We start from the raw sequence: 20520 nt of genomic DNA on the forward strand, positions 1-20520 counted from the left end.
GACGGCGAGGAAGAGAAAAGCAAATATCTGGAGGGATGTAATAAGGATTAAAGAGAGTGAATGATTCAAGTAAAATTTATTTAAACTTTGAACAGTTTATTCTATGTTCTTCTTGTGTTACTCAACTTTACATTGCCTTGAGGAATTGCACAAATTTAACTGGACCGTCTGTGCTGTTTTGACCGATCATGGTCCCACACCTGGACCAGTGGCACACTTACTCCTCTCTTCTTACCTTTGACATCCTCTCCAACTCTGTAGCGCCATTGCTCTGTAGTGACAGTGAAGGGAGATGGTCCCGTTTGTGGGCTCAACCCAGAGTAGTGGGATTTCAATTCTTCACAGCTGTCTATAACCAGACCTGAGCAGCAGCCCCAGGTCAGTGGAGCAGTGCACAGCAGCAAAAATACAATAATAATAAACTTTATTTATAAAGCACACTAAAAAAACCAAGGGTATACCAAGGTGTTTGACAAAAATAGAATAGGAAAAGGGAGATGGGAAGGAAAAGAGAAAGGACCTGGCACGTATCAATTATAAAAACCTTGACAAGAAAATGCATTGCAGTTAAATTATTTTCCAGATGACTCATTGCTGCAGTCAGTGGAAAAACAGACCATAAATAACACAGTGCTGTTGTTAGAATACTGGGGATGAAACTGGGAGGGCCAGTAACTGATGACTGCATCATGACTTGGCAGTATTCTTTCAGGTTTAGATTTTCAGGACCAATTTGCAGTAAAACTCACTAATCAGCAACAATAAGTCTCTTTTCTCTGAAGAATAAAACTGGATAGTTCATTTTCCTTTTTCAACACCATCTTTCATGGGGGGGTCTTCTCACTCCTGTGAGGTCAACATCTGGGGATTTTGCTTTAGGGTGTATTTTTTCACTAAACATTCAACACTACTTCTGATATTTATGATATTTTTTGATTATTTTAAACTGTGGCATGCAGAGGTTTCACACAGGATACAATCTTTGCTACTTTGAATAGCCAAACAGGTAAAAACATGAGCTAAATTATTTAAGGCAAGCCACTTTCTATTTCACTTTTTACCGTTTCAAAAATAGGAAAGTAAACAAAGCATTGAGCAAAGGTTTGGCTGCACAACATGGTCAGTACTTAGTAGCACCCCTCCCTTTAAATTGTGAAACAAAGCTTTTGCTGTAAGCGAGAACATAGATTATCAGTGTGGCCATTCCAGCTACAGGGGTAATGGAGGTGAATACCAAAACACCTATAGGATTTAACCTAAACGATTTCTTCATTATGAATAATCACTGGGGTGTCAGCTGTCACCGCTTCAGGGTCAGGCAGCATCTCCTTAGTTTGTCTTGTATCGATGACTAGATGGTGATCATCACAATAAAAGACAAAAGTCTTTACCTCAGTAAGTACAGCGAGCGATCCGAGTTTTCGTATAGCGGGCCAAGTATGGCAGTGTCATTGAGAAATTTGAAAATCAGATTACTGGGGTTACAGCTACAATCTATTTTATAAGAGAAACAGGAGTGGTGAGGTAACAGTCCTGAGGTACGCTAGTGCTGATGGATTTATAGTTGGAGAGCAAAGATAGGAAAAGACTCAGTTTCTGTAAAAACAGAGGAGGCTCCAACATGTTAAAAGCAGAACTAAAGTCAATAAACAAAATATGGGCATAGGCCTTGGGACTTTCCAGGTGCTTAAGAATCAGGTGAGCGATACTGCCAAATGTGTTATCTGGGCTCCTCCCCTGCCTATAAGGAAGCTGCGGAGGATCTAATAAAATTTAGGTCTGATTTCCTTATAGAGACTATATAAAATTCAAAACATTTAATGACAGGAGTCATAGCAGTTATAGTTATAGCCACTGGTCTATAATCATATAATCAGGACATGATCTCTTGGAATTTAAAATACGGTCGATTTTTTTCTAAGGAACTGCGTGTGAATCTGCAGATAGGACAATGAGCTCTACTGTAAACTTCGTTCCAAGAGAAGTTTAGAGGGCCTGAAGATATTATCGCAAATATCACTGAATGGCTGAATTTCAAGTAAATCAGCATCAAGGCTTAAACACTGATTAGTGGTTGTAATCGTCTGCAACACTTTAAGGCCCTGTGTATCTAACCTGAGGGAAAAAAAACAAACTCATTCAGTTCATTTGTTTTACTCTGTTTACAATGCACTTCATATTAGTCATCATCTTGCTGGTGGCTTTTATGGATTTAGCAGCTTTAGAGTCCATTGTGATTAAATTATTTAGATATCTTTATATGTCATTGGTCTTTTTATGATTAATGCTCTTCTTAATGCCTTCTATAATGTATTGGTCATTGTTAGGATACAGTATAATGTCCTTCTTCAGCAAAGCAATCACATCAATATAATCTGTGATTGTTTCTTTGGCCTCATCAGTTCTCACATCATGAAAAGACATGGTGGTGTAGGGGACTGCGCCCTTAAGGATTACTGTACTATGGCCAGACAATCACTGTCGTAGTCTGAGCTTTACTGTTCTTATTATGGTCTCAATTTGACAAAAGGGGCTTTGATTGTGCTGTTTCTGCTTTTTTTTTTTTTTTAAATATGTCCATAGCATTTGTATAGAATCCTATTTTCTTGAGTGCCACACTTCACACAAAAAGATCCTGGGAGGGTTACTTCAATTTTACAGTGGTTAATATCTCCCAGTATGAAGACAGGAGCTCCAGGTGTACTCTGGAGTTGGTGTGAACACACTTTTCAATACAAGCTGCTGCCTAGGCTGCATTTCCACTGGAGGGTATTTGAAAAACTTGCAAAGAATAGAGATTTAACAAAATTGTAAGCTGGATGTTGGCATTTTAATGGTCCCAAACTGTAAAGATAGATCCACAAGTTTATTTAAATTGAGTTGTACATTCATGAGAGATTGTTATTTGATTAAGGAAGCCATTGGTTGTGCTTTTGTAAAGCTCATCTGCTACACTATTGTTAAAAATAAATGTATACATATCGACAAACATCACACAAGCCTTGTTTTTTTATGTAACAACAAACTAGAGAAAGGGTCATTGTCCTATCTGTAGATTCGCACGCAGTTCCTTAATCAGGATTTGGTCATTCTAAACTGGGTGCAGTTCGTGTTATCAGTCTTCTGCGAAAACTTTGTCTGCGTCATTAGCCCATTGTTTATGCAATCATTCCCCTCCCCTATATTACTGCTGACAGTGTAGCCTCTTGTAAAATATGATCTATTGGCAGCAACATGACCATATGCTAATGAAATTTCTTTGTGATTTTGGAGTGGATTGACTCACTGCGATCCTCTCTGGAGAGGGACTTATCTTCTGACATGATCATGTGTCCCACATAGGGAGAGGCTTACCTTGTGGATGTTCTCAGAAAGACATTTCAACAGCACTTGTGTAGGTCTCAGAGGCCTGCTTAGAAGGACAACAGATCATCAAAGCAAGCTGACCCCACATGAGGAACAAAAACTGACAAGTTACCACAAACACTTTAATGTTAGGCGATATGGAAAACTTTTCCAACCGTCATTCATCAGCTTAATAAATGACGACAGGCGATATATTCACACAGGTGACTTTTTGATGGGCGTTGCAATGCAATCATGCACAGACTGATTTACTGTCACAGTTTGTGAGGCAAGCCGTGTGGGAATTATTAAAGGACCCAAGATGCAGGCAATGCTGATGTGAGTGAGCTTTATTGAGGAGGATGACATACAACACAAGGCGAGGGTGTCAAGAACAGAAATGACAAAACCTAAACTGGGAAAACTAAGAATAAAACAAACCTGAAACCTTGAGACGCAAACGGCGCTGCAGGGAGACAAAGACAGATACAGGGGAACCACACAGATGAACCAGCAACGCACCCCAGAAAACACAGGGCTTAAATACACACAGGGCAGTCAGGTAATGGGAGGCAGGAGAGAGACACAGCTGGAGGAAATCAGAGCTGACGAGACTGAGGGAAGTAAAACAGAATACAATAACCTGAGACACTGACCTTCAAAATAAAACAGGAACTCACACATGCAAAGACAAAGACTAAGAAACACAGAGGGAACACACAGGCAGGAATGACTAAGCACTAAACTGACAAAGAACAGAACCAAAAAGCTAGAAAATCACAACCAGAATACATCACAATAATAGAAAAGACAAAACGCTGAGTCAAAAAAACCCAGGACCATGTCATTTACGCTTTGTGTGGAGGGAATATCTTACTTTATTTTCTTGTTTGTTTTGGTATTAATATAGCTACTTTTTGGATTATTCATTTATTTATTTATTTGAGATGCGCCAAATCGCAGAAAAGACAACATTATGTCAGAGAATTTTTAAGAGAAATTTAAATAAAATGGGGGTTTTTTTGTTTTGTTTTGTTTTCTGAACAGAGGCTACTGCCTTTCTTTCTCTCTGTTATGAGTTTGAGTAAATGAAATTGCTGCATTTGGGTGCACTCTGAAGAGGGTAGATTTGCTCGCAGCTGGAAGAGGGTGCGGTTAAAACGGCACTATTATTTTTTCCGTAGACTGCTTCTCTTAGCTTCAATTAACAATATTAGCAAACTTACTAATGGGCAAATAAATAAATGAATAAATATATCGCTCTTGCAAAAATGATCAATGAAAGGCTCAGCTTATTGTCAATGGTCGATAAATACGTCCAATCGCCCAAATGCAGCTCTTTTAGTAAGTCATCATTCATGTAAATGGCCTGTAAATGTATAGCGCTTTACTTAGTCTCTAAGGACCCCAAAGCACTTTACACTACATTCAGTCAGATCTGGCTCATATTTATCCATCTGTGATATTGTGCTCATTCACATTCTAATCAAGATGTGTCCATTTTCAGTGTGTGTTCAGTCTGATAAAGAATATTGAAACTCTGAATCTTTTGCCTTTAACTATTTCTGATTACAATACCTGTAAACAGAAGGCAGTTGCCTGTTTATCTCTTAGTCTTTGATCTTGTCACCCCACTGTTGTCTTCCAGACTCTTGATGCCACACATTTATCTCAGTTTAACACCCAAATGTAAAAAAACACACCCTTCACCGAATGTTGTGCCCCCCGATAAATGCTGTGCCTTTGTTATGGCACAGGCTACAGCAAACCTTGAGAAACAGGATTTAAAGTATAATTTCTTCGATATGTTAACTCAGTAGAAAACCTCCTTCTCCTACAGATTTTATGCATCTACCTAAGTTTGGTTATGGAGTCAAGCCACCGAGCTGGTTAGCTCTAGTATTTACTGTAAAGTTAACCTGTTGTCCCTGGAAACTTGACAGGTAGTTGTGGCAAATCTGTGCGCAGTGGATGAACTCAGCATTTACTAACGTGCTGAATAATAGCTGTGTCTGTTAGGTTTTGTAGTTTCACAGTAATTTGAGAAAAGGGCGTGTTGATGAGTGTAAGCTGATCCTCATCGCATGTGTGTTCATGTTTTATCAAACTGACTATCTGTGCGTTTGTGCGTGTGTGTTATTTTCTTCTTTTGTTATATGTTTCACAACCTTTTCTTTTCTCAACCTCCTCCTCTACTCAGGTTTCTTTTCCAAACAAGAGTCTCTTTTTTTTTTTTTAGAAAAGGTTTATCTCCATAGCTATACAGTGATCAAATTGTTATATAAGGGGTGGCTGTAGATCAGAAGGTTGGTCATTTGAGCTCTCGCTATAGAGTCCCTGTGTGTTAGAGTGTTGGATAGAAATCACTTAATTCAGTTCAGTTTAATTTTTTTTATATATAGTGCCAAATTACAACTGCAGTCACCTCAAGACTCTTTATATTGTTAGGTAAAGACCCTGCAGTAATACAGAGAAAACTCCAATAATCAAACACCCCCTTTTAAGTAGCACTGGGCAACATTAGGTCAGAAAAAAAACCTTTTAACCTCCTCCTCTGCTATTCCTACTTGGATAGAAAAAACATAGAGAAAAGTGTTCGTGTGAACGGCTGTGAAAGTGCTTTGATTGCTCGAGTAGAGTAGAACAGCGCTATATAAGAACGAGTCCATTTGCCATTTAAGGTGCAGGGCATCGTATATCTGCTCCTGGCCCTTTGCTTAGGATTGTTTTCGGTTTGTTAGTTCCCCTTCATGTTTCCGTTGTGCGTTTCCTGTTCTGTCTCTGTGATTCTTTCTGTTTTTGTCTGTATCTCAATATTAGTTATTTCCTGTTTTTATTTTGTCTTCTGTCTCTCGTGCTTTTTATTTAGCTCTGCTTCTCTTGTCTTATCTTCTGTGATTTAGACCCAGCTGAGCTCCCACCTGTTTCTTCACTCCTCATTACCTGGTTTGTATTTATTGTCTGAGTCCTCTCTTCCTCTCCTGTATTCCTGACTCAAGCCCTGTTGAGATTTTGTATTTTATATTTTTTGAAAGAGACTTCAGCAGCTGAATACAGAAAAAAAACCCTTAACAATCAGACATCCCTCCTAGCACGTACTTGGCTACAGTAGGAGAGAAAGACTCCCTTATAACAGGAAGAAACCTCCAGCAGAACCAGCAGTAGGTAAGGGGAGGGAGTCGGGACAAAAGACAGAGTTTTCGAATAATATTGTCTATGGGAAACATGTATTTTGTGAAAAATATGGGTTTCAGATAAATAAGGCTTAAGAGGCACTGCAGGACTTCTGACACGGTCGTATGTGTTCTGTTTCGTATTATTAATCTTTGATTTCCTGATGTACGTTTGTTAATTCTTAGTTTGGTTTCTCTGTTCCCTCGGTTTAGTGTCTTTTCCATGTCTCTGTGCATTTCCTGTTTTATTGTGAAGGTTCGTGTCTCATGTGAGTGTATTCTGTTTTGATTCATGTGGTCTTGTCTTCCCCAATCAGTCCCAGCTGTGTTGCCAACTGTTCCTCGTTGCCTCTTGTGCCTGCCTGTGTATTTATGTGTGTCATCTTGTACTCGTCGCTGGTTCACCTGTGTCATTTCTCTCCGTCATCCTGTGATTTCTCCCTGCTCGTTGTCTCCACTCGTGTTTTCCCTCGCGTTCAGGTTTGTTGTTTAGGTTTTAGTTTTTCCTGTACATATTACAAGTTCTGTTTCTCACCACCCTGACCTTCGGTTTGTTATCACTCAGTCTCAATAAAGCCCTCTCTCTTCACTGCAATATTCACATCTTGGGTCCTTAGTTAAATTCTACACGGCTTGCCCAGCAAGCCGAGAAAGCTTCTCCAGGTCTACAGACTGAACCTTCCTTCACGAAGCACATGGAAAGGTCATTAACACTTAGCTGCATGGCAGAATATATCAAATTCTATGAAACGATTGTAACCTGAAAGAACTGTTAAATAATAATAATTTTAAAAAGCCTTGAGGTCTTGTGAAGAACTAACATGAGTACATCATGACATAACTGTGAACCTGTGGAAATGTGGGCCGTGTGGACAGGGTAAATGATCTGAACAGTTCCTTCAACAGGTTTAGTCCACAGCACTCTGTTGGCTCCTCCATCACGCTGGTCTTCACATACTCCAACTACCTATACTTATTTTGCCCTTTTCCTTCTCTTCCCTCAAGTAAATTCTGTGTATCGCGCCCACCCACCAATGACAAATACTCCCTGTTGGACTGTTAGTCAGCTGGAGCTCCGCCCCATTTATAGTTCAGCCAAACTTCAGCTGCCCATTTTTCTCACTCTCTTCCCAAAGTTACTTTGTACATTAAGTACACAGTTAAACTGTCAGTGGTGAGGCCTGCTGACAGTCAGTAGTCTTCTAATTGGAGCCTGCAGAAGATTTCTGAATAGCTGGATGCTCACCAAGTGAAAAGGTTAAAATTAGCAACATCACCAGGTACAACAACTAAACAAGCCAGCACAGAGTGCCAACTCTGCTAACAAACAGAACAAAAGGTGACTGAGACTCCACACCCGATCATCAAGGAGAAAGCTCATTTCTGCTGCTTGCATCGATGATTTAATTCTTTCAGTCACTACCTACACCTTGTATTCATAAACATGGGTAGGAACACAGGTCAGCTGGTAAATTGACAGCTTTACTGTCACACTCTGCTCTCCTTCACTATAACAGTGTCAGATACAGTGTTTGCATCACTGCAGATGGCAAAATAGTCTGTCCATCAATCTGCTGCAGTCCATACAGCTCCAGCACAAGAGCCTGAGGCACTCCAATTGTTTTGCCAGTTGGCTATAATATAAAAGAGCACAGTGACTTCATTCATGTGTGTACTGTAATCTGAACTTTTACTCTCAAGTAACATTCACGCCCTGCGTGTGTAAACTGACACTAGTTTCACCAATTCCCACTCCACCTCAAAACCTCAGCTGCACCTTGTTCTTTCTCTGTTCCTAAACCTCGATAGGGATGATAACTACACTGTTAAACACTCAGAGGTGAGCCCTGCTCTGCTTCTTTCTTTCAAGCTCACGTCCATGCACTCTGTAAGCAAACACACTTAAAAGCCCTTTAACACAGCACACCAATTCAATTCAGTTTTATTCAGTTTCAAATATAGTTGCCTGAAGGTGCTTTTTATTATAAGGTAAATGCCCTACAATATAAGAGAGAAATCCCAACAATCAGGCAACCCCTGACAAGCAAGAACTTTGTGACAGTGAAATGAGAAAACCTCATTTTTAACCGAAAGAAACCTCTATAGCTGAACCAGACTCAGGGAGGGAGGCAGGACAAAAGACACTATGGATGAGAGACAGTAATTAATGACTAAATACAGAGTGTTGTATAAACACAGAGTGAGAAGAGGTGAGTAAAGAATAAACATCCAATGCATCATGGAAAAACCCCAGCAGCCTAGATGTAACAGAGGGTGTGTTCAGGGTCACCTGGTCCAGCCCTAACTATATGCTTTACCTAAAAGGAAAGTTTGAAGCCTAATCTTGAAAGTAGAGATAGTGTCTGTCCCCTGAATCCAAACTGGAAGCTGGTTCCACAGAAGAGGGGCCTGAAAACTGAATGCTCTGCCTCCCATTCTACTTTTAAATACGCTGGGAACGGAAGTAGCAGCAGCCTCAGAGTGACGTGCTCCTTTGGGGTGATTTGGTACTATGAGATCTTCAAGATAAGCCAAGTGTAAGCTCCACAATGCAAGAAGACAGTGTAATTGAAGTTGTGTACAATTTTCATAATTGCTTTCTAGTTCTTGCTTAAAAAAGGTTGGACATAAAGAGTAAAATGTTTGCGTATTTGAGTGATGTGTGTTTAGCCGAGTAAGACAGCCTTAGATACGCTTTTAAGTGTTTTTAGTTACTGGGTGACCATATAATTTTGATTGTTTAGAATTAAATGTTTTAGAAGTGAATTAAATCACCTGTCATACTTACGTTACTGTGCCAGCAGCACATCTGAGGTTAGTTTAGAAAAATTAAAATGGCTAAGTTAGTTCAGCAGAGAAAAAAGGGCCCATGCTTTCGTCTGGGCCGGGCTTTCAAAGTAAAAGTTAAACTGGACCAGAAAACTTCCTGTTTTAGATGCTCCATCGGTGAAGTCCTGTCCGAATCAATGACTGAACAAGCAGACTGGTGACAAGCCACAGAACACCTTGTCATATTGTAAGGTAAAGATTCTAAAGTATTACAATTATTCCATTCACATTCCACATCATTACACCCTGTATTTGCTTAAACATCATTGCCACTCATTTACAATTTGAGAGAAACCAAATGTGTCTAATAATAAATTAAATGCTGCACTGACTTTGCTTTTTTAGGCTTTTGCATTAAAGTTAAAAGCACCACTATAATTATTTTTATCTGACCTGAACACTAACTTAACATTTAAAAAGTCTGAGAAATCAAATAAGAACTCAGACAAAAAAATGTTCCCCCAGCTTCAGTGTAAAAGGCTCAGACTACATCTTTTAAAGAAATTGTGTCAAATTAATGTCATATATCACACATATCACATGTATCTTCCAGCTGTAAAGATGATCCAGCGTAACTCCTGCGTTTCTTAAAGCTTTCTGTGAATGACGCCAAATTAAACAGTCATAGTTCATAGCAGTAACTCATGATTCAGCTGTGGGTTGTTTATAAAATTTCCAACTGTATCAGCAGGTTATGGCTTGGACTGGAAAAGACACAGCTCATATTATGACTGCTAGGCAATGTGACGTTAGTCAGTTGAGAAACCTTCTGAAGCAAATTTGACCCTGTGATGAAAGCCTGTGTAAATTACTACCTTTGTTTTATACAGTTGTATCTGTGCAGTAGATAGTAAATGGTAAATGACCTGTATTTGTATAGCGCTTTACTAGTCCCTAAGGACCCCAAAGCGCTTTACATATCCAGTCATTCATCCACCCATTCACACACTGGTGATGGCAGCTACATTGTAGCCACAGCCACCCTGGGGCGCACTGACAGAGGCGAGGCTGCCGGACACTGGCGCCACCGGGCCCTCTGACCACCACCAGTAGGCAACGGGTGAAGCGTCTTGCCCAAGGACACAACGACCGAGACTGTCCAAGCCGGGGCTCGAACCAGCAACCTTCCGATTACAAGGCGAACTCCCAACTCTTGAGCCACGAGTATGCTAATTTAATCTACATGTGATTTAATGATAATAATAAGTTTAAGAGTATTGTAGCAGGAATCATAGCAGAGAATAATTCTTTCTTTCTTTTCATTTTTGTGACAGTTTGATTGTGTATTAGTGCCACACAGTGGAAATTTGTGTTTTTATGTTTTATCAATCTGTGTATTGGTACATAGTGTTGATTTTATTGTGATATTTATATTGCATGTTTGTTTATTGATATTTATATTGCATGGTTTTATCCTCATATTTATATTATGTGTGTTAATGTTGTTGTACCATATTCCTTTAATCCACTGTGGACTAAACAGACAATTGTAGGCACCTGTGAGGTGGGGGCGTTCCCCAAGGTGGCCTATCAGCCGCCAGGTTGACCTGTTAAAGGGGATAGTGAGCGCAGAGAAAAAGAAGCGACGCATGAAAGGTGAGCAGGAGAAAAAGGAACGCGTGCAAGCCCACACGTGCGTTGAAGGAACTGCTGCCTGACTGTGGGGTGCCGCGAGTCGTTCGGCGATCCAGTCCCAACGGCAGGAACAGCAACAGCGGGTGGCGATGGCCGCAATTCACAACAGGGCAGGGATGCCCCTCTGCCTGCATCTGACGGTGAGACGAGGGAGGCCGTGTTCAGGTGTGGCGTGGGGCGGGACTGTGCGGCGACATGTTGTCAGGAGGAGACAGGTCTGCGATAGGAGCCTCCTCCCTGGTCTGCTGCTGGCGAGTTTTACCATACCGGAAGAGAAGTTCCCCTCCTATCTCTTTCAGATAAGGACCATTCGCCCATGAGGCCTCACCAGCTGCTGTTTATCTGGGGCTTTGAAGGGGAGAGGGTGAGCTGCTTTAGATACCTGAGCGTCTACATGTCTGAGGACCTCACCTGGACACTGAACACCATACAGTTGGCCAAGAAGGCTCAGCAGCGGCTGTATTTTCTGAGGCGGGTGAGGAAATTTGGTATGTTGGCCAAGATCCTCAGCAGGTTCTGCAGCTACACTGTGGAGAGCACCGTGACCAGCTGCATCACTGCACGGTACAGCAGCACTACTGCTATGGACCGAAAACGCCTGCAGAGAGTGATAACACCTGCGGAGAACATCACCAGGACCCCGCTGACCTCTCTGCAGAGCATCTACCATCAGAGTCCAGAAGAGAGCTGCTGCATAAGTCTATTTAATACTTCAATTTTTTTGTCTCCGTTTATTTGTTCATACTATTTGTATTTTATCTATTTGTACGTATTAACCGGCATCTGTGTGTGGCCAGCAGAGAAAGAATTTCATTGTACAGAGAAATGCTTTTTCTTAGTACACATGACAATAAACTCTTTGAATCTTTGAATATTCACTACCTGTAAAGTGAAACGTTTCATGTATTTCATTTCGATTAAGGCTCACAAAAATCAGAAATCCTGTGTGTGTGTGTGTGTGTGTGTGTGTGTGTGTGTGTGTGTGTGTGTGTGTGTGTGTGTGTGTGTGTGTGTGTGTGTGTGTGTTCTGGGCTAAGGAGTAAGAACTGAACTGCTGCTTTTTGCTACGAGTTCTGATTTTCAGATTAAAGCAAATTTTGCATTTAATTTAGAAATCGAGGTCTTAGCGTCTGGAGGAAGATTAGAGAGGATCAGGCGTCTTCACAGAATTTACAAACCAAAGCGATGCACTGTCACCTAGTGGGTGGCATCACAGCACACAACATGTAATCTAAAATGTGAGAACAGTTTAAATCAATCAATTCAGAGAATACATATTCTGATTATTCAAATGGGCTTTCAGGAGCCCTCTAGTGATGGTAAGTGACAGAAGGAAACATGGGCCCGCCCTTCTAGACAGAGCCTAGGTGCAGACGGCTTTTACTTTGGTAGCCTCAGACTCTCATCTCTGCTTTTTTTGTGGATGATGCGGTTCTGCTGTCTTCATCAGGTGGTAGAGTCCAGCTCTCACTCGAGCAGTTGCAGTCAAGTGTCAAGCAGCGTTTGGATATCTGACCAGGAGGCCTCCTGGGTAAGATGTACCAGGCATATCCTACCAGGCCTTGGTGTGTCTGGCCTTAGCTGGCCTGGGAATGCTTCCCTCAAATAGTAGGTGGCTGGGAAGAGGGAGATCTGGGCTTGTATGTTTAGGTTGCTGACACCCGTGGCCTGGCCCCAGATAAGCGGAAGAAAATAGATGTGTAAATGCTAATCACAGGTCAAGCAGCTGTGCATACTTGCTTGTTTAAAAAAAAAAAAGCTTTTCAGTGTCACAGCTTTCCACAAATCATATTCAAACATTCCTGACATTTTGCTAAGTTAAGACTTTGAGATATAACAGCTGTGTTCTCACCAAATTGTTCAGGATCAGCTCCACTTTGAGCTAACCTGATAGCGCTGGTTCACATTTTATTTCTTACAAAGCGTGTCCAGCATGTACGCTGAGACGCCTGCAGAAAAGCTGACTGAATATTATTACTGAAAAAACCCCACAGCGTAATATCACATCTTTTGCAATTTATTTAGGTTTTATTCAATAAATGTAGAAGATTATTTGCAGCCAGAAAACACACTTAACATTTTGAAATATACTGAAACGGGTATCAGAGTAAATACTGTCTTTACTGTGTAACTATTACATGATAGTTACACATGGGGACACTGTGTTAAATGTGAATACAACGATTTGCAAATCTCATAAACCCACATTTTATTCCGAGTAGAACAAAACATTTAAATGTTTAACCTCAGATTTTTACTGTTTCACTTAAAATAGTAGCTTATTTTGAATTTGATGGCAGCAATTAAACAAAAAAATGGTATGGGTGCAAGCTAATTAGGTTAATGAGCAACAGGTCGGTAGGATTACTGGATATAAAAAGGATCTCACAGAGGCAGATTTTCTCAGAAACAGAGACAGTTGGAGGTTTTCTACTCCACAAAAACTGTCTACAAATTGTGGAACAATTTCAGAAAAATGTTCCTTAATGTAAAGTTACAAAAACGTTGAACATCTAATTATCTACTGTACAGACTGTCATCAAAACATTCAGACTCTGCACGACCGACAAGGCCAAAAATCAACACCAGATGCCTGTGATCTTCCTCAAGAGCCAATAAAAACAGGCATCATTTTCAGTTCAAACATTTGACATCTATTTCTGTTCTACTGTGAATAAAATATGGGTTTCTGAGATTTACTCATTTTCACTGCATTTTAACTTTACACTTTACACAGAATCCCAGCTTCTTCAGAGTTGGGGTTGTACTTTTGATTACCTTTCACTAACGCATCTTATAGATTTACACAAGGTTTAAAAAGACATATCGCTTTTTCATGCATCCACATGTTAGGGTAGTTGATTTCAGGCACCAGGACACGTCATGAGGACTTCCTTCAATACAGGCTTGTAAATCTCAGCATGTCTGAGATCCTGCTGAGACAAAGCAGAGTAAAAAGTCAATTACAGATAATTGTACAGGCCGTATCTATTTTTCTTCATGTAGTTTTTAGTCAAGCTATATCAGCACATCCAGCAGCCCAGAGCAACTGATACCTGATAGGTCGTTACAAAGAATAGTACTATAAATATTATGGTCTGAGGAGGACCTCGACTCTTACACCTCGATGTGCCGTTGTTTTTGTGCTTTAGAAAATCAAGTCAGTAATTGATGACTTTAGCCAATTACAGTCTTACAAATACACCATCAACACAAGGTTATTCCTTTCATTATACCATAAAGAGAGAGAGTGTGTGTGTGTGTGTGTTTGTCTTAGTTCATACTTTTTCCTTCATCCTGTTACCCAGAGCCCTGATTCCCAGAACCGTGGCACTAATGCAGACGCACAGCTGGAGAACAGTGAGCACGATCAAAGTAATGTCCATGGCTGTCAGCAAACTCTGAAATAAAGGAATAATTAACAAAATACAATCAATGTGCACGATTAATGACAAAAATATGCTATTCTGTATGTTTTAAAAGCATATTTACCTGAGCAAAGAACGCCACATATTTGCAGTTATCGTTGAATTGAGCAGTGGACCAGTTCAAGTCACACATCCAGACAACAGAGGCTTCTGCCAGGTCTATAGCATACAGCACAATACCAGTGATGGCGAAGATGCAGCCAGCTATGTTCATAAACACAGCATACCATGTCTGAGAGGAGAGATTCAATCATTTACCTCACTGTGCTCCATAACAATGTACGTTTCCTTTTAACTTTAGTCTTTAAAGTAAAGTGTGCGTGTTAGTCCCCATAGGGAAATAGTTCCTCTGCATTTAACCCATTCACCCAGTGAAGCAGTGGGCAGCCACCAGTGCAGCACCCGGGGAGCAGTGTGTAGGGACGGTACCTTGCTCAGGGTACCTCAGGGTAGCCGTTCAGTGGAGTCGAACCCCCGACGTCCGATCATGGGGCCACCACTCTACCTACTGAGCTATCCCTGCCCTCGAGTAGTAGTAGTAGTCTTTACTTACAAAGCACAAGCAGGGGCACTGGCCGATGATAATGGAAAGGATTCCAGCTGCGATGCACTGAACGGGGATCAACGACTCATTAAACAACTCATTAAAGTCAGAAATACTAAATGCATCATTTCTTATTTTGTTTTTATTCTTAAATCAACAGTTTTATTTTTTTACCACTGCACCCAGCCAGTAAGGAGCTCCCAAGCTGGTCAAATCTCCAGGATGTGTGCTTGTGCGTCCGGGACCAAGCCCAATGTTAAACAGCCCCACCATGATCTGTATGGTCTGTAAAAGAATAAATCACACAGTCATACCAATGAAAAATGAATTTTTTAAATGAATTTGAGTTCCCCTCACCCCAAGAACTGCAAATGCCCCATTAGGCATCGCCCCCCTGAACACTGGACAGCTGGTGAAAGTCTTGAGGGTTTGATGCAGTGGTGGAAATCTGCTCTTTTTTGTGGTCATCACAGTGACTATGGATAACTCTCACATCTGCAAAGTGGCAAAGAGATTTTAGGAGGCATGGTTCAACAGACACTGAAATTATGAATCCCACTATGAAGCCAAAACAGTAAATCACAACTCAAACAACACAAGACTGACATATCGCTATGACTCAAATATATGCAGTGAGAGTGTGTAGTGACATGCTGCATAATGTAATCCTGCTGTGTCATATAATTTTACATAATGATATTTCACAGATAACTTGTCTCTATACACTTAAGCATTTGCACGTGTGACATATAAAGGAATGTATAACTATGTTATAAACACCTGTTTCCAAAGAAATTGAGAAGAGATGTAAATAAAAACAATAAAAATATAATGATTTCTAAATCAATGAAACCCTGCTAATTAGATTCATTGGCAAAAGGTTGGCTGATAACATGATTATGGACAGAAGTGCATCTGAGAGAAGGTGGATGCATTGGTAAAGGTAGTTTGTTTTTTGGTTTTGTTTGTTATTGTTGTTTTTAAATAACTGTTCTCAAAATAAAATTAGAAAAGAAAATGCATGGATGTCATCATCAATTTTATTGCTACTCTATAAGTACAAAATTTAAAAAGTAAAGAAGAGGTGGGAAAAAACACTCTTCAATCATGCTATGACTGTCCACCAGAGGGCGCTCTGCAACTTCGCTGTTTGCTGCTGTTGGAATGCCACAAAAAGAATAACCAGCAACCTTAGAGCACAAACAAACAAATAAACGGGAATAAAGGGAAAATTGTTCTCATTTTTCTAAAGAATATATATATATATATATATATATATATATATATATATATATATATATATATATATATATATATATATATATATATATATATATATATATATATATATATATATATATTAGTCGACATATTGGCATATCGCATTTTGAAATGACAAAGTATGTGTATTTTTTAAAATCTAAATTTTTTTTCTTTTAACAAAATAATAAGCACTGGATCGCCTTAATGTAGGTTTTTCTTTTGATTGTCGTTTGTTATCATAACTACCCAAAGTCCCCGAACTGTCAAATTATAAGTTGTTTGCTTTGTTTATGGCAGGTTGAGTGTAGGAACGCTTGGATTGTTGGTTGAAGAGAAGAAGAAGTCAGTTTGCTCCGTGGGAAGTGTTAGTGGTCCTTTTCACTATCATATTACACTTCACAGCTACAAACGCTGGAATTTAATGTGATTGACATGCGTAATTTCAAAACAGGAAGCGCTGCTTGGTATTTGAAAGAGTAACTGTGATTGAATGCTTACGAACGGGTTTTGTCTCTCGGCAGATGAAGTTCTGAGAAATCTTTGCACTTCCTTCAGCCTATATTATAGCAAAGATATGTACTCAAATAAGAAATCAGGGTAATTGAAAGTGACCTTGAAAATCAATTATTAACCCAAAACAGCTAAAATAAAACAAAATCGAACAAAATTAAAACGAATAGGCTACATGATAAAAAAAATTAATGTATTCAAAGTTTAAGTTTAAATTATTCCTTGTCTATTCATTTCTTTTGCAAGCAGTGCAAACATTGAGAAAAATCCGCATCATACAGTCTGCGGCTTCACGTTAAGTATTATAAATGACTGCAAGTGTGCGTTTCGTGCAGATGACTTACCTGGCGAGCTGCCTCAATCCCTGTAACGCCAACAGTTTCGTTCGCTGGTGACAAACTCAGGTAAAAATAAAAGTGAAACTTCCTGTGTCACACTTTTCTTCAAAATAAAAGCCATTTAAAACTGAATGTGCAAAATCTATGACCAGGTTAAAGTTCAGCATTTCTGGAACATAATACAGTGATGCCACCTGGTACTCTGTAAGTAATTACTCCCAGCTCTCTTTATTTTGTTCCTGCTGATTCGATACACAGTGGTAACGTAAAGTTTGTTTAACACAGAGACAGTTCTTTGTCTTTTATATAAAGGGACGATTTTCTGCACATGAAAAATATTATGTGCAGACTTTATCTTAACATTAGTTAACAAAAGAGCAGTGACACATCTAAAAAATAATAATATGGTCTATGAATAAAAATACATGTGACGAAGGTTTTTAGATTTTTTTTTAAATAATAAAATTGTCACGTGATGAAGGTATTCCAGAAAAAAATATGTTCTAGTGTTTTGTTTTCCTCTTCTTCTATCGTTTTAATATTAATCATATTAAAAAATGATAAGTGCTGTAACTGAAGAGTCATCATTGTTTTCATTATGCTTTTTAATTAAACGAGTAAGAACAATACATAAAGCTCATTATTTTATTTTTTTTTATAGGTTGGTTCATTTTACAGTTTCATTTCTAATTCACTGTGTATTCTTTCTGTTGTCATATGCAGCCAAAAGCTAAAACAACATTTGGGCCCTTTTTCAAAACAAACAAACAAAAACGGGGAAAATAAGTGAAAATAACAGTGAAAATATTTATTAATTAAAATTATCATTTTGCAGTTTGCTCCATTCACTCAGTGAAGTTACAGTTTATTAAAAGAGCTAAAAATACGAGAAAAAACAGACAAACTAGTACTTCCATACCGTGCATTGATGTGCTTTGCTAATGTGCAACCGTGCCATTCAATTACTATTATATGTTTGTAGAATAGAAAATCTGCAAGTTAGAAAATGATTAGAATGAATTAATTGAGTTAAGAAACAGCTTTGCAGTAACAGTCATTAAACATTATTACTGTTGTAATGCAGTTTTGATTTGATTCTGCTAGTAGATCTTGAGGATTTATTTCAAGGATCCAAACATTAGAGTGAATCCTTTTTCAGCACCGGGACTCATCATGAGGACTTCCTTCAAAATTGGCTGGGAAATCTCAGTATCTTTGACACCCTGCAGACACAAAACACAGTGCACTTCAAGAACATTACATCATGATTTACTGATGGGTTATTTTTGTTCTGTGAGTTGTCAATTTTATATCTGCACAGGTGCATTCTTATCATTTATTGTACGTGTGTGTAGAACAGAGTCTTCTCATTTGTTTACACAATGACATCAGAAAATTAGCATAAAGAAATATTTCAAGTACTTCCCAACGGTGGAAAAAGCCAGAAATCCTATGAAACTGAAGAACAAAACAAATAGTTTTACTTCTTTTTTTTATTCAAGCATCAAAGAAATCATCTACAAGCAGATGAGGATTTACAGAGAGATACTGGACGGGATTATTGTCAATACTTTCTGCTGGAGTTCAGAGAAACAGAAGTAAATGTGCAGCTCATGCATTCATGTGTTCACGAGGTCAGTTTTCATTTCTGGGATGGATCAGGATGATCTCTTCCATGATTTGTGGCAACTGTTCCTCGACATCTTTGTCACCCTGTGGACACAGAGCTCTGATGCCCCAAATAGCATAACGAATATTGACAGCCAGCTGAAGAAGAGCCAGGATGATCAGTGTGATGTCCAAGGATTTCAGTAATTTCTGATGATTTTAGAACACAGTAAAATAAAGAAAAAACACAATTTATCTCAAAAATTGTCATATAGCACTGTACAGAGCAACTCACATGACAACTTTGCTGCAGTTATTGTACACTGTAAATGTGTGTTTAGGCTGGATTACTTGGGCAAAAAGCGCTACATTTCTGCAGTTGTCTTCATCAAGAACAGCATCATCGCTGCTGCGGTCACAAATCCAGAGGAGAGAGGTGTCTCTCAGGTCCATGCCATACAGCACAATGGCAGTAATGGCAAAGATCCCACCAGCAATATTCATGAAAACAGAGAAGCCCATCTGAGAGGAGACATTTAGAAAATTAAAACTTAGAAACAAGTTGTTTAACACATTTTTTATTGACAATCTTATTTAGAGTACAGTCTTAAGTCCTTCATGAGTTTTCTTACCAAACAGGATGAACGGAGTTGTCCAGCCAAAATGGACACAATTCCACTAACAATGAACTGGTGAGAGGTCAGTAGACACGATGTTAGAGGTGATCATAAATTCAAGAAAAGTCCTTTTTTTTAAAAAGAAAAAGGTAATAGACCATTTAACAAATTGTTAATGTATTTATCGAAAAGTTATAGACTTTAGTTTCGGGTGATTTTACACCTTTGCTTAGCAGGTGAGTTCCAGCTGGAAACATAAATTCTTTTGAGATTGTATCAGGAAGGAGATCTGGTGTAAAACTCCACCAGAGCTACCTGCTTTGGTGACCCTTGTGACAAAGGGACAGCTTTGGTCATGTCAGGCAAACAGCCCCACCTCACTGCTGTAAAATCAATCAGCAGAAATTTGACACATAGGGAGAGGAGCTACAACACCAAGCCCAGCATGAGTTATGAAGTAATTGATCTGAGCTATTGTGAAGTCCAATTGAGAGCTGCCACGAAGTGTACAGTTGTAGGTTGAAGAATGACTCCCAACATTAAATATTTGGACCTACAAATGACAGGATAACTAACATGTGCATAAAAGACACGTTAATTTAAGAAAGGCCTTCTTTTTTCCTGCAGGTCAAAATAAAAAACTCTTCTACCACAAAAAATGCTAAATATGCAACAATAAAAGGAAAAAGAAGATTATTTTACCACAGCACCCAGCCAGTAAGCAGCTCCCAGGCTGCTGAGGTCCCCAGGATGTGTGCTTGTTCGTCCCGGCCCAAGTCCAATGTTAAACAGGCCCACTAAGATCTGTATAGTCTGTAAAGGATTCAGAACGATTAAAGTAAAAGCTTAAAATTATCTTTTAACAGCTGGATGATACATTTCTTTTACGTTCTCACCCCAATAGCTGCAGCATCAAAGACCTGCAGCAGATGCAAACAGCAGCAAATCTTTGGACTGCAGCAAAGAAACTTCAGGATGTGACACACTGATGGAAGCATCTTCTCACTATTTGCCAGCTTCCTTTTTTTGATGATGGACCGACACCTAAAACTTGAAAGACGTTTCTGTCCTTTTGTTCAGCAGTGGGAATGTGCCTCCCACCAAAGAAATGTGTCGTCTTGCTACTGACTAGAGGTTGGAGCTCACGCAGTTGGTCTCTCATTTTTGGTTCATGTGTGCATGTGAAGGGTGGGTATTTGCAGAGGACCCACATTTGAATGTGCCAAATTC

At 39.4% G+C, this 20520-nt stretch overlaps 2 protein-coding genes and 1 long non-coding RNA gene across 5 annotated transcripts; 1 reads left to right on the top strand and 2 right to left on the bottom strand.

Annotated features, from left to right (window-relative positions):
- The first annotated feature begins 8747 nt into the window (after positions 1 to 8747).
- LOC145431880 (uncharacterized) lies at positions 8748 to 11877 on the top strand. 2 transcript variants are annotated; one of them, XR_013912188.1, is made up of 3 exons: positions 8819 to 9055; positions 9454 to 10511; positions 10831 to 11877. It is a non-coding gene; the product is annotated as an uncharacterized LOC145431880 (long non-coding RNA). The 2 variants fall into 2 exon arrangements; XR_013912187.1 differs by having other exon boundaries at positions 8748 to 9055; positions 9454 to 11877.
- A 1113-nt stretch (positions 11878 to 12990) lies between these two features.
- Positions 12991 to 17234, bottom strand: LOC113032028 (uncharacterized). Of its 2 annotated transcripts, none has more exons than XM_026184669.2 (7): positions 17072 to 17234; positions 15312 to 15449; positions 15129 to 15239; positions 14964 to 15020; positions 14475 to 14642; positions 14267 to 14383; positions 12991 to 13918 (listed from the first exon to the last, which is right to left on the bottom strand). In XM_026184669.2, exons 2-7 carry the CDS (start codon positions 15420 to 15422, stop codon positions 13847 to 13849), a joined length of 636 nt encoding a protein of 211 aa, XP_026040454.2. In that variant the 5' UTR covers positions 15423 to 15449; positions 17072 to 17234; the 3' UTR covers positions 12991 to 13846. The 2 variants fall into 2 exon arrangements, with proteins under 2 accessions (XP_026040454.2, XP_026040455.2); XM_026184670.2 differs by having other exon boundaries at positions 12991 to 13915; positions 17072 to 17230.
- Positions 17235 to 18700: 1466 nt separating this feature from the next.
- Positions 18701 to 20288, bottom strand: LOC113032846 (uncharacterized). Its single transcript, XM_080308654.1, has 5 exons — positions 20187 to 20288; positions 19993 to 20103; positions 19306 to 19362; positions 19025 to 19195; positions 18701 to 18883 (listed from the first exon to the last, which is right to left on the bottom strand). Exons 1-5 carry the CDS (start codon positions 20286 to 20288, stop codon positions 18701 to 18703), a joined length of 624 nt encoding a protein of 207 aa, XP_080164780.1.
- Between the last annotated feature and the right edge of the window lie 232 nt (positions 20289 to 20520).

This window comes from Astatotilapia calliptera, chromosome 11, assembly GCF_964374335.1.
Source record: "Astatotilapia calliptera chromosome 11, fAstCal68.1, whole genome shotgun sequence".
Lineage (NCBI taxonomy): Eukaryota > Metazoa > Chordata > Actinopteri > Cichliformes > Cichlidae > Astatotilapia > Astatotilapia calliptera.